This window comes from Elephantulus edwardii, unplaced genomic scaffold (assembly GCF_000299155.1).
Source record: "Elephantulus edwardii isolate Elephantulus edwardi_28Jun2011 unplaced genomic scaffold, EleEdw1.0 scaffold00209, whole genome shotgun sequence".
Lineage (NCBI taxonomy): Eukaryota > Metazoa > Chordata > Mammalia > Macroscelidea > Macroscelididae > Elephantulus > Elephantulus edwardii.
Window position 1 is genome coordinate 3,085,605 of NW_006399959.1, and position 13,599 is coordinate 3,099,203.

The following is a 13,599-nucleotide window of genomic DNA, read 5'->3' on the forward strand; positions in this document are numbered from 1 at the left end:
CATGCCAATAATACCTAATCATATATTCCTTTTATACAGTTCTCTCCCTCATCTGTTTCAAGGCCATGCACATTATTTATCTCCTCTTTTCTTTGTTTCCCCCCAACCCCTATGTCAGTCCTGTTTTATAACAGTAGCATTATGTGGTATTTGTCCTTTTGACTGAGATATTTCACTCAGCATAATGTCCTCCATGGTCACCTATTTTGTATAGTATTTCATGAGTTCCTTGTTTTTCAGTGCTGCATAATATTCCATTGTGTGAATATACTACATCTTCTCTATCAATTTTGTTGATGGACACTTGGGTTGTCCAACTCTTTGCTATTGTAAACAAAGAAGCATAAACTTGGCTGTGCAATGAATGATATTCTTGATATCCTCTCACTGCTCATCTGCTCTTCTTTCATTAGTGTTCAAGGCCTCAAACTTATTTCTGAGTTGGTTTTTCAATTCAGGAGGAATAGATTCAAGATCAGATTTTTATTCCTGTGGATATGGTTTAACCTTCTTTAGCTTTAATTTGAATTTGCATATGAGTAGTTGATGGTCTGTTCCACATTCAGCACCTGGCCTAGTTTTGAACTTCTGCAGTGATTTCTTCCACATATATAATCAATCTTATTCTTGTGCATCCCATCAGGTGAAATCCATGTGTGTAGCCTGTGTTTATGTTTCTTATAAAAAGTATTTGCTATTAATGAATCACAGATTGTACAGAATTCTATTATTCTATCCCCAGCCTCATTTCTGTCACCAACTCCATAGTTTCTGCTACTGAGCCTTCTTCCTGGTTTTCAACTTTCATATTCCAGTCACCCAATATTATGAATGCATCTTGTTTACATGTTTGATCAATTTCTGACTGCCACAGTTGGAAGAAATAATCTATTTCCTCCTCTTTGACTCTTGTTGGTGCATAAATTTGAATGATAGTGGTATTAACAGGTATTCCTTGTATGCATTCGGTTATTATCCTGTCTTGGAAGCAGGAATGGCATCCACTTCCTAAACAACATGCCTCTGGAAACTTAATGAACTTTGATAAGTGGCAATAGTTATAGAATGGCTGCAGACCTTTTGTTCATAGGGTCACTATGAGTTGTGCTTGATTCAAAGGCATCATCAACAACAACATTATCCTGTCACTTACATTATTATATTTCAAAATGGATCTAGAAATGTCCTTTTTAACTATGAAAGTGACCCCGTTTTTTCCTCACCTTTTCACCTCCCACATAGTAGATGATATGATCGTCTGATTCAAAATGTCCCATGCCAATCTAGATCTCATTTGGCTCATACTTAATATGTCAATATTAATGTGTTCCATTTCTTTCTTAACAATGTCCAAGTTTCCTACATTCATTCTTCTCACATTCTGTGTTCCAATCATTAGTTTCTTCTTACAACTGTTCCTCCTCCTTTGTGTTTCCAAATTTGAAGGCTCAACCTCTTTTGCTACATCTGTTACTCTAAGTGTGTTGTGCTGTACATAGGGTTTTCAAAGGCTTGTTATATTTCAGAAGTGGATGTCCAATCTTTCTTCCTTGTCTGTCTTAGTTTGGATACTTAGTTTTAGAACAATATCTGACAGACAAGCATTTTATCAAGCAAAAAAGTAAATCTTCAAAATTGATGGATGACTTATATAAGCATTTCAGCAAACAGATACAGCCCCTCCATGTGCTCCCTAGATTACACCAAGAAAATAAGAAAACTAATTGTCTAACTGTCCATATTTGTTCCTATTCCCAAAAAAGGAGAGCCAACAGAATGCAGAAATTATCAAACAATGTCATTATATCACCAGCACATGAAATATAACTGAAAATTATTTAAAAAATAGCTGGAACAGTACATTGACAGGAAAATGTCAGAAATTCAAGCTGGATTCAGAAGAGGCCATGAAAGGAGGGATATCATTGCTGATGCCAGATGGATCTTAAGTTAAGCAGAAAATACCCTATAGATGTTTAGTTGTGTTTTATTGACTGTGAAAAGGCATTTGACTGTGTGGATCAATTATGTCTAACATTAGAAACAATGGGAATCCTGGAAAACTTAATTGTGTTCATGGCAAAACCTATACTTGTTCAAACAGAACAAGGGAAGATGACATGATATAAAATATGGAAAAGTATGTGTCAAAATTATATCCTTTTTCCATTCCTATTCAATCTGTATGCTGAGCAGATCATTCAAGAAGCTACATGAAGAATGTGGCATCAGGACAGAAGAAGACTCATCAACAAACTGTGTTATGCAGATAACACAACTGCACTTTCTGAAAATGAAGAAGACTTGAAACACAGCCTTCTATACAGATTATATCTCTTTGGTCACCTTAAAAGCCCCACCCACCAAGACTATATAGCTGTCACTAGATTTTAAGTTTTCTTGAAATAACTTAAAAAAATCTGCTAAAAACCTCAAAAAAAATGCCTCTCCCTTTAATCCTTTTTTCTGTTTTTGAATGAAATAAAAGATCATAAATACACACTTTTCCCCAAGCGTAAGGCTAAACCAGTAGCTTCTGGTGATTGGTCTACCATGTTCAGAGACATGTTGCTCAAATAGATCAGGCTAGTAACGAAGCCCCAGCAGCCTCTACAAATGAGGCCTTGCCAAACACATAAGGACAAACCAAATGATGACAGATACATAGTGTCCACACCAGTCCTTGGGCTTCTCTCCTCCCAAGTTTCACAAGCAGGGTCCATCCGAGGGGAGCAGTCCATACTTCTGTTGGAGAATGGATGTAGTACTTTCCAGGGCACAGCCTGGACGAATGATGCCAAACCTTCCAGGAACAGATAAGTCAATGACAGTAGAGCCAGGGCGATACTCAGGGCTCTGCCCATCACCAATTGGCCCCCCATCAATGACTAGGGACAACTGAGGCCAGAGGTCTTAGAACTCCGTGACAGTCAGAGAACTGGCCTGGGAGCTGAGGTTGGCACTGGTGAGTGCAAGAGGTCCCCCAAACACCTGGGCCAAGTCCTGCATGAAGGCATGATCAGGAATCCGGATACCTATGAGAGAAGTGAAGGGGTTTAAGTCCTTGTTGAGTTCCTCTGTGCGTTCCATCACCAGGGTCACTGGTCCTGGCAAAAGATCTTTGAGAAGCTCCTTGGGAACTCTTACATGGCAGTACCTGTAGACGTCGGCCACGCGGCCCAAGCACACGGCCAGTGGCTTAGTCTCGCCACGGCCCTTGAGGCGGTACACATCTCCCAGTGCCGTCGAGCAACTCGCCGAGCAAGCGAGGCCGTACAGCGTGTCAGTAGGGACGGCCACCACGGCGCCGGCCACGGCGGCCCGCAGAGCTTCGGTCCAGGTGGCGCGCTCGGGGCTCGCAGCCTGCATGGTCCTACTCCCTGGGAGTCGCAACAGCCGAGTCCCAGGCGCCACTGCAAAGGTGGCTGGCGGGCGGAGGAGGCGGCCGCTCCGGGCAGAGGCCGCCGGCCCCTCACTCAAACCCAAGCTGGCAGCCACCGCGGCTCTCAGCCCCCTGCATGGACGCGCCGGAGACATACGCCAAGGCCTGCTTCCAGATTATATCTCAACATCAAGAAACAAAAATCCTCATCACTGGACATCATGAGAGATGCAGGAAAGATCGAAGTTGTGGATTACTTCATTTTACCTGGATCCACAACCAACATCCATCATAGCAGCATAAAGAAATCAAATTACATTTCTCATTGGGAAAATCTACTGTCAAGGATCTCTCTAAAGTGCTAAATAGCAAAGATGTCAGTTTAGAGGTTAAGATGTACCTGATTCGGTGTGGCCCGAGCCGGGTCAGTGGGCGGTCGGGGGTTCTGGATTGTGCGCTCGGCGTGGTCTCTGCAAAGGGTGGTCCAGCTCCTCGTCTCCCTGCGCTGCCTTTGCGTCTCGATGGGCGCGAGCGAGGGGGCCGCCCAAAGTGAGCTGGGCTTGGCGGAAGCAGCTGCGTAACTTTAGGCTTTAAAGCACCTGGCTCCGACTTTCTGGAAGCTGGCATCGCCATGGGCTTTAAAGCATCCTACACCCGCCGCCTTGGAGCTGGCGTACGCAGGGCCCGGTTCCTCTAAATGGAATCTAGGTCTTCAATTCTGGGCCTGTGCTCCTTGCCTTCTGACTTCCGGGGAAGTCTCGTCTGGGTCAGACCGGCGGCTTTACCTTTCTGTCCCTTAAACCGTGATCTGCTGGGCCCTGACCTCATCACCTGGAAGAGCCCATTCACCCTGGACGATCCCTGCAGTAGCCTCGATTGACCTTGAAGAGGATGACTGAGACACTGTGTGTCTGCTCCCGGGGAACTGTCATCATTGACAATAAACGATACCTCTTCATCCAGAAACTGGGGGAGGGTGGGTTCAGCTATGTGGACCTAGTGGAGGGGTTACATGACGAACACTTCTACGCCCTGAAGCGAATTCGGTGTCACGAGCAGCAGGACAGAGAGGAAGCCCAGCGAGAAGCAGACATGCATCGCCTCTTCCATCACCCCAACATCCTTCACCTCGTGACTTACTGTATGAGGGAGCGGGGCTCGAAACATGAGGCCTGGCTGCTGCTGCCCTTCTTCAAGAGAGGTACGTTGTGGAATGAGATAGAAAAGCTGAAGGACAAAGGCAACTTCTTGACTGAGGACCAAATCCTACTGCGGCTGCTGGGTATCTGCAGAGGCCTTGAGGCCATTCATGCCAAGGGGTATGCCCACAGAGACCTGAAGCCTACCAATATCTTGCTTGGAGATGAGGGGCAGCCCGTCTTAATGGACTTAGGTTCCATGAATCAAGCGCGCATTCATGTCGAGGGCTCCCGTCAGGCTCTGGCTCTACAGGACTGGGCGGCCCAGCGATGCACCATCTCTTACCGGGCCCCGGAACTCTTCTCTGTGCAAAGCCACTGTGTTATTGATGAGCGAACCGACGTCTGGTCCCTAGGCTGTGTGTTGTATGCCATGATGTTTGGGGAAGGCCCGTATGACATGGTGTTCCAGAAAGGTGACAGTGTGGCCCTTGCTGTGCAGAACCAGCTCAATATCCCAGAAAGCTCCAGGTGAGCAATAAAAAGACCACCAAGTATTTCAGGTGTATTAGCTGCACTGGGGCTTAGCAGGGGTCACCCAGCAGTCCTCCTCAGCTTGCCCTCCTCCCGCTACAGGTATTCACCAGCCTTGCGGCAGCTGCTAACCTCCATGATGACCGTGGACCCCCAGCAGCGTCCCCATGTTCCTGTCCTCCTTGGTCAGGTGGAAGCCCTGCAACCCCCACCCCCTGACCAAAGCATCACACAAATCTGAAGAAGCCAGTGTGAGCCTGCTGAGAAAGTGGACCTTTGTGCCTTGCGAAAGGTTCCTTCCTGTGCCTCATTCAAATTTCCATCTAGGACTGTTCTCTATTGGTGGGACAGGAAGAACAGGTACATGCCTCTCACCCCTGCATCTGCACTTCAGCTGGAGCAGTACCAGCTGGACAAGGTGCCTGGTTGAAGTAGGAGTATGGGGGAAGGGAAAAGGGAATTGCTAGAACGTGGTTCATGGCTTTGAGTTCTTATCATGGTCTGCCTCCAAACTGAGAGCAGGAGAATGTGTAAACAGAAGAATAAAGCGAAAGCTGGTTGATGTAAAAAAAAAAAAAAAGATGTACCTGATTCAAGCCATGGTATCTCCAATTGTTTCCTATGCATCTGAAAGTTAGACAATGAATAAGGATGACAAGAATACATGCTGTTGAATTGTGATGTTGGACATTATTGACTATATCATGGAATGCCAAAAGTACAAATAAATATGTCCTGTTTGGAATTGCAACCAGAGTGCTCCTTGGAGGCAAGAATGATGAAACTTCATCACACATGCTTTGGGGCAATCCTTGGAAAAAGTCATGCTATGAAATTTGGAGGATCAAAGAAAGAGAGGATGATCCTCAATAAATGAATTGACCAAAACATCTATGAGATATCATCTCACCCCAGTAAGAATAGCAAAAGTTAACAGAGCAGCAGACAACAAATGCTGGTGAGGTTGTGGAGAAACTGGAACCCTTATCCACTGTTTGTGGGAGTGTAAAATGGTGCAACCACCATGGTGCAGAACATTGGGGAGAAAGGGAAGGTCTCTGGCCAGGACAGACTGCCTAAGCTCCGGATAAGTGCAAGCCTCTCAACGGCCCTTAATACAGGATAGAGAAAGTGTTCCTGTGTTTGGCCATACTGGCTTGTGAAAGCTCACCACCTGGGAAAATGGCTGTTGCATCTATTGAGCTGGGAGTGGTCTGCATGAGGCTGAGGCTCTCCTAACCAATCTGCATGTCTCATTTCTGTAAGCCCACCCTATCCTGTCTTCCTGTTTACATGCTTGTACATAAGTGCAGAGCAGTCTCAATAAAACTGAGCTGGATTGACTCTCTGATCCTCTCCTGGAGTATCTCTGTCGTGCTTATGCTTACCCCCATTAGGGTGTTGCTGTTAAGTTGCTGGTGAACAGACAGCGACATATGGTGCCTGGAACATGGATGGACCTGATGAAGTATTGGGTGAGTACCCACTGTGCTCACTCCTGTCAGGGTTTTGGGTGAGTGTTCCCTATGCTCACTCCCATCAGGTATCAGGTGAGCACCCCTTTCTGTGCTCACTCCCATCAGGTATCAGGTGAGCACCCCTTTCTGTGCTCACTCCCATCAGGGATCGGGTGAGTAGCTCAAGACGTAGTCTTGGGGACCTGACGTAGGCTTAAATTTGACGTAGGTGGAAGGAAAGGGACCAGGCATAGTTTTACCTTATTGGGTAAGCACGCCTTCCTTAGGCAAAAAGCAAGGGAAAAGAATTCATTCTTCTCCTTTCCAGACTTGCCCCTGTTAGGGGGCAGAGAACTGATGTGGATCCATCTTACTGGGAAAGTGCTCCCTTGCTCTAGCAAGGATAATTCAGCAAGCATTTTAAAAGATTTGCCAAGCAGTTTGAAATATACTAAAGTAAAGTGTTTAATGTTTTTGTTAGAAAGTAGGGAGGTCAAACTTACACAATCTCAAGTTTCCACAATCTCAAGCTTCCTCCCTTTGGACAACAGTTGTTGATATTGCCCCTTGGATTACTGCAGCTCACATCTTTAATGTGCAAACCTGGAGCCCTTTAGAGTAGTGAGAGAAGACTTTCACCCTGGGACCTGCAATACCCTTTCCCAGCAGAAAGTAGCTAATTAGCTCTTCTAATGAATCAGGGTGAAATCTCTCTCAGGGGGAATGACAGGGAATGGCAAAGGACATGCTGACAAAGGTGACCAATCAGAACTGGTTTTGACAAAGCCTGTGGCACCATTAGAAGAAATGCACCATCAGCTGTTTATAAAGTTATGGCAGGGGATCTAAAAACAGCCCTAAAAATTTTAGAGATGATTACACCACCTTTTCTCTAGTCTCTGAAGAAGTGAGAAAAACAAAGCAGGTGGGGACAATATAGAGAAAGCAGTGAAGAAATGGAAAATTCTTGGGCTGAGGTATTGTGTGATCCGTGAGATGCTGGGTGGAACTCTGAGGTACGTGTGTGCTCTGTTGGCGTGCACCCAACACCTGAGTGTCCTTTACACAAAGTATTGTGTGATCAGTGTGAGGCTAGCTCTGAGGCACATGTGTTTCTTGTTGACGTCTATCCCACACCTGCACATCCTTTACAGTGGTAGCCATGTGCTGGGAGAGTTAAAAGAACTTAAGAAGCTGTTAGAGATGATGGAGCTCGTTCTCTGTGGGCGAAGGCACAGATGAATTCATTAAGCCTTAATGTAAACACCCCTCAAAATTGGAAAGATATGATGAGGGCAGTTTTTAAAAAATCTCCCATATGTGTTCACTGGCAATCAGATACCTCTCCCAGTAAGCCACCAATATGAGTCACGTGGAAGGATCCATTAGACTAATTATGGAAAGGGGATCCTTTACTAACCATTGGGAGAAGTTTTGCTTTTATTTTCCCCAGAACAAACCACATCCTGTGTGGGTTCCTGCTAGTCATGTCCAATTCCTATCCACCTACCGAGAAGATGAGTTGATTGAGCATCCACGACAAGAAGATGAGACAGAGGAAAAGGAAGCTGAAGCCACAGACACCTGTGACGTGGGGCATGCTAAAGGCTCTCAACCAACAGGCTCTTTCTTTACCTTAACCCTGGGAGTGGTAAACCCAGTGGTCTTGTGTTTATAACACTGCTTATCACTGCTTTGACCATCAATAGTGCCACAGCAGGAGAAGCTAATCAGGTTTTGAAAGCTTTTGTTTCTTCACCCGCATTTCCTATATGTACGTGGCTCTCTTTGCTATCCTATATTCATCTCCCAATCCAATCTGGAAATCAAGTTATGGCAATACTAACCTTTTTTATTATCTCCCCAGTTGTCATTACAAGAGCAGCCATAGACCTCTTCACCAGACAGAATGCTCAAACCGCTGCACTGAAGCCCTACATCAGAGACTTTCCCCTCTTTGAATTCATTTAAAAAGAAAAAGGGAGGAGATGTTGTGAAATGTTAGGGAGGAAGGGAGGGTCTTAGGCCAGGACAGATCGCCCAACTCCTGGTAAGTGCAAGCCTCCCAGTGGCCCTTAATACAGGATAGAGAAAGTGCTCCTGTTTTCGGCCATACCAGTTTGAGAAAGCTCACCACCTGGGAAAACAGGTGCTGCATCTGTTGAGCTGGAAGTGGTCCGCATGAGGCTGAGGTTCTCCTAACCAATCTTCATGTCCCATTTCTGTAAGCCCATCCTATCCTGTCTTCCTGTTTACATGCTTGTATATAAGCGCACAGCAGTCTCAATAAAATTGAGCTGGGTTGACTCTCTGATCCTCTTCCAGAGTAGTGTATCTCCATTGTGCTTATCCCCATCAGGGTGTTGGCTGTCAAGTTGCCGGCGAACAGACAGCAACAAGGCAGTATGGTGCTTTCTCAAAAAGTTACAAATAGAAATAAATACTATTTGACCCAGCAATTCCACTACTGGGAATATAACCCAAAGAAACCCTAACAGCCACCCAAGCAGATATATGCACATCCATGTTTATCGTGGCTTTGTTTACAATAGCAAAGAGTTGGAAACAACCTAAGTACCCATCACCAAGCAAATGGATAGAGAAGCTGTGGAATACTACACTGCATTGAGAAGCAAGGAACTTGTGATATACAATGGGTGACCCTGGAGGACATGCTGAGTGAAAGATCTCAGTCACAAAAGGACAAATACTGCATAATGCCACTGTTGTAAAACGGGACTGATATCGGGATTGGGGGGAGACTGAGAAAGATGGGATAAATTATGTATATACTACATTGAAACAGATGAGGTAAAGAACTGTTTAAAAGGGATATATGATTAGGTATTGCCATGACAGGAGTCCAGAATGAAGGCTGCATAGTGGAGTGGACTTGAGGGGAGGGATTGTATAACAATGGAAGAATTTTTCTTTTGCTTTTCAAAGAGAAGAGTGAACTGTGGTGGGGGGAGAGGTGGGCAGGGAGAAAAGGGCAACAATCAATGGAATTCCAAAGTCTCTTAACTTTCATTAAAATTAATAAAAAATTATAAAAAGTGAATCAACACAGTGACTATAACCATGGCCTGGAGTACATCAGAGATCATGAGGATTGTGCAGTATAGGGCCAGGTTCCTATCTGTTCTTGATACGTTTGTTTGAGTTATAGTTGACTCAACAGCAATGTATAAAAGAACAAAAACTTGTCCCATTCTGCATCGTTCTGACAATTTCTGCTGCATTTAGCCCATTTGAAATCACTGTAAATCCATCCCATTCAGAATCTTCCTTGCTCTCAGAGACCTTTCTCTCAGGGCTGGCCCCTCCTGACAGTATACATACTATCCTTGCTTCTAAGGAACTCTCTGGCTGCACTTCTTCCAATAGATATGCTCGTTCTTCTGGTAATCCATGGTATGTTCAATATTCTTTGCCCACACTGCAATTGAAAGACCTCAATTCTTCCATCTTCCTTATTCATTGTCCAAATTTCATGCAATCATGTTAAATGCACCTTACTTTTTAAAGTGATATCTTTGCACTTAGTAATTTGAAGAGCTTCCTGGCCTCAGATTTGCCTTGGAAACCCCATGGGCCATTCTGATTTTTTAACAGTTTGAAGGTTTTATGGCAACCCTGTATCATGCAAGTCTATCAGTGCTATTTTTCCCAACAGCACATGCTCACATTGTATTTTGGCCTAGTGGTAAGTAAGTGCAATTGCAATCGTGAAGGCATGAGATTCAAATTACCCAGCTGCTCTGTGGAAGGATGGGCAATCTCATCCTGTGTGATTAACTGTCTCTGAAAACCTGCTAACAGGTCATTTCTGACTCAGTGGTACTCAAAATAATATTTTAGTAATTCTTACAAGATTGAAAATGTTTTCATCGTGAAATTACACACTTAGGCGAGCTCCGGTGGCCTAGTTGGCAAGAAGATGTACTGCAATCCCAGAGCTGCATGGTTCAAATCCACCAGATGCTCTGCTGGAGAAGGAGAAACAATCTCCTCCTGTACCAGTCAGATCTGATTTGACGGTACACACACACACAGACACACACAAATAATAAATAAATTGCACACTTAATAGACTACCAACAAAAGAAAACTCATTGCTATTAAGTCTATTCTGACTGATATGGTGACCCTCGTTGGGTTTCTGAGACTGTAAATCTTCATAAGAGGAGACTGCCCATCTTCCTCTTATGGAGTGGTTGGTGCATTTGAACTGCTGACCTTTCAATTAACCCAATACATAATGCATCATATCCCCCAGCTCCTTTAATAGACTACAATAAAGTGTATACATAAGTTCCATATGCACTGGAAAATGTAAAAATAGGTGTATCTCACTTCATTGTAATGTTAACATGATGACAATGGTTTGGAATTAAGCCTGATAGATCCCTGAAATACACCTGCAGTCCAATCTCCAGCCATCTTCATATTTGGGAGAAACTGACGTTAGTCTTCTCCTGAAGTTCCAGTTCATCAGGAGCTGCAATTCTGTGTGTTCTGGCTGTTTTTTCTCCTGCTTACAAGGTCTCCTTAGGTATATTATACTGTATCATTCTTTTTCTCTTGCCTGCTCATGGCTCATGTCATCTAACCACATCCCACAGCCAAAAAAAGGTCATCGTTTTAAGGAGGCATTTAAAGGGAAACCCCTGGTCCCTTCTTTTCTTAGCTGCCAAGCCCACTCCCTAGGTCTTGGAAGTAAGGTTCTCATGCCCCTCTATTCACAGTAAAAATAAGCCACCATACATATGCTCTTCCTTATTAAGTGTGGTCCCAGAAATCTCAATGGCCAAGATTCCTCCAGGAAGGAAAGCGCTGGAATTTCACCTCCAGCACACACTTTATTCTTACGTGCTCCTATACTCTGAGCATGGCATCAGGAGGACGTAGGTCCAAGAGGACACCATACTTGGAAAAGTAGAAGATTGACAAGGATTTTAATGATGATAATGGACAGAGTTTCTACCCCAGTGGGCTCCAGCATGACAGTGATGGTGAAGATGGCATTGCACTGGGCAGGATTTGTCTATTGAGTTGATGTTAGTCTAAGCCAGCTCTGTGGCACCTATCAAGAACAAGAACAGCAACAACTGTCCACCATGAAGCATTAAAGTGAAGAAACAAATTAGTTCCTCAATTAAAAAAAGTTGCCTTTCATTAAATCACAACTTTTCTTACTTACTCAGGAGGACTTCTGAGTTTCTCAGGACATTTATCATAGGATCCTAGAAACAGAATTAGGATGATGGTTGCAGGCACACCTCTAGACAGCTTATTGGCCAGCACCTGTTCTTCCCAAAATAATCGTGGAGCCTACTGAGAGCACTCCTAGGATACAGAAGCTCCATGTCTCGAGGTGTAGATGATTCTCTTAAGGATCTGATGGTTCACTCTACCAGGCAATATTTCCTTTTCCAAGAGCTTTCTCTTTAGGATTAAATAGAAGAGATGTATGTATAATTTGGATCACCCTGGATAATAATACTTGCTCCTCTTAGAAGGCAGCTATCTCTGGCTATTTGGCATGATTTCAGAGAGTTAGATGTTCCCCACTAATAGTGCTAGTATATCCTCAGACTGCAGGGGCACTGGGGGTACAGTGGGTTAAGCGTTGGCTTGCAGACTGAAAGGCCAGTGGTTTAATCCATCAGCCTCTCTGTGGAAGAAAGATGAAGCAGTCTGATCCTGGAAAGATTTACCCTCAGACATGCTATGGGGAAATTCTACTTTGTCCCACAGCATTGCGTCAGTTGCAATTGACTCAGTGATGGCAATGAGATTGATTTGATCTCCCCCTCCCCCAACTTTGAGAACTGGGTTTACAAGTAGAGACTCATGCTTAAACCCAAATGCCTGTATATTTACTTACAGTTACAATGACTAGAATCTCATATTCATGCTTCAGGAAATAGTATGTGACTTTCAAAATATCACAGTGCCTAAAGCCAGGTTAACTAGAAGGTTTTTTTTTTAGAGTTTTGCATACTTTAAAAAATTATTAATTTTAATAAAAGTTTACAGAGACTTTGGATTTCCATTCATTTATTGTTGCACCTGCCCAGCATCCCCCTACCACAGTTTTCTCTTTCTTTGAAAAGCAAAAGAAAAATTCTTCCATTGTTATACAATCCATCCCCTCAAGTCCACTCCACTTTGCAGCCTTCGTTCTGGACTCCTGTCATGGCAATACCTAATCATATATCCCTTTTAAACAGTTCTTTACCTCATCTGTTTCAATGCAGTATATACATAATTTATCCCATCTTTCTCAGTCTCCCCTCAACCCCGAAGTCAATCCCGTTTTACAACAGTGGCATTATGCAGTATTTGTCCTTTTGTGACTGAGACCTTTCACTCAGCATAATGTCCTCCAGGGTCACCCATTCATTGTATATCACAAGTTCCTTGCTTCTCAATGCAGTGTAGTATTCCATTGTGTGAATATACCACAGCTTCTCTGTCCGTTCGTTTCTTGATGGGTACTTAGGTTGTTTCCAACTCTTTGCTATTGTAAACAAAGCCACGATAAACATGGATGTGCATATATCTGCTTGGGTGGCTGTTATGGTTTCCTTGGGTTATATTCCCAAAAATGGAATTGCTGGGTCAAATGGTATCTCTATTTGCAACTTTTTGAGAAAGCACCATATTGCCATCCATAGTGGCTGCACCATTTTACACTCCCACGAACAGTGAATAAGGGTTCCACTTTTTCCACAACCTTGCCAGCATTTGTTGTGTGCTGCTCTGTTAAATTTTGCTATTCTGACTGGGGTGAGATGCTATCTCATAGTTGTTTTGATTTGCATCTCTCTTAGAGCTAGGGATTTTTAAACACTTCTTCAAGTGTTTGTTTGCCATCTGGATGTCTTCTTTGGTGAAATGGCTGTTCATATCCTGTGCCCATTATTCAATTGGGTTGAATACCTTTATCTTGTTGTGGTGCTCAAGTATTCTATAAATTCTAGATAGGAGTCCCTTATCTGACATGTCATTGTTGTTGTTGTTGTTATGTGCCATCGAGTCGTTTCCGACTCATAGCGACCCTATGCACAACAGCTCTAAA

The 13,599-nt window shown here is 43.9% G+C and overlaps 1 protein-coding gene and 1 pseudogene across 1 annotated transcript; one reads left to right on the forward strand and one right to left on the reverse strand.

Moving 5' to 3' along the window:
* Positions 1-2,706: 2,706 nt before the first annotated feature.
* On the reverse strand, positions 2,707-3,537 carry LOC102867643 (annotated as a pseudogene).
* A 736-nt stretch (positions 3,538-4,273) lies between these two features.
* On the forward strand, positions 4,274-5,296 carry LOC102874779 (serine/threonine-protein kinase 16-like). The gene is made up of 3 exons (XM_006897439.1): positions 4,274-4,362; positions 4,714-5,052; positions 5,158-5,296. Exons 1-3 carry the CDS (start codon positions 4,274-4,276, stop codon positions 5,294-5,296), a joined length of 567 nt encoding a protein of 188 aa, XP_006897501.1.
* The last annotated feature ends 8,303 nt before the right edge of the window (positions 5,297-13,599 follow it).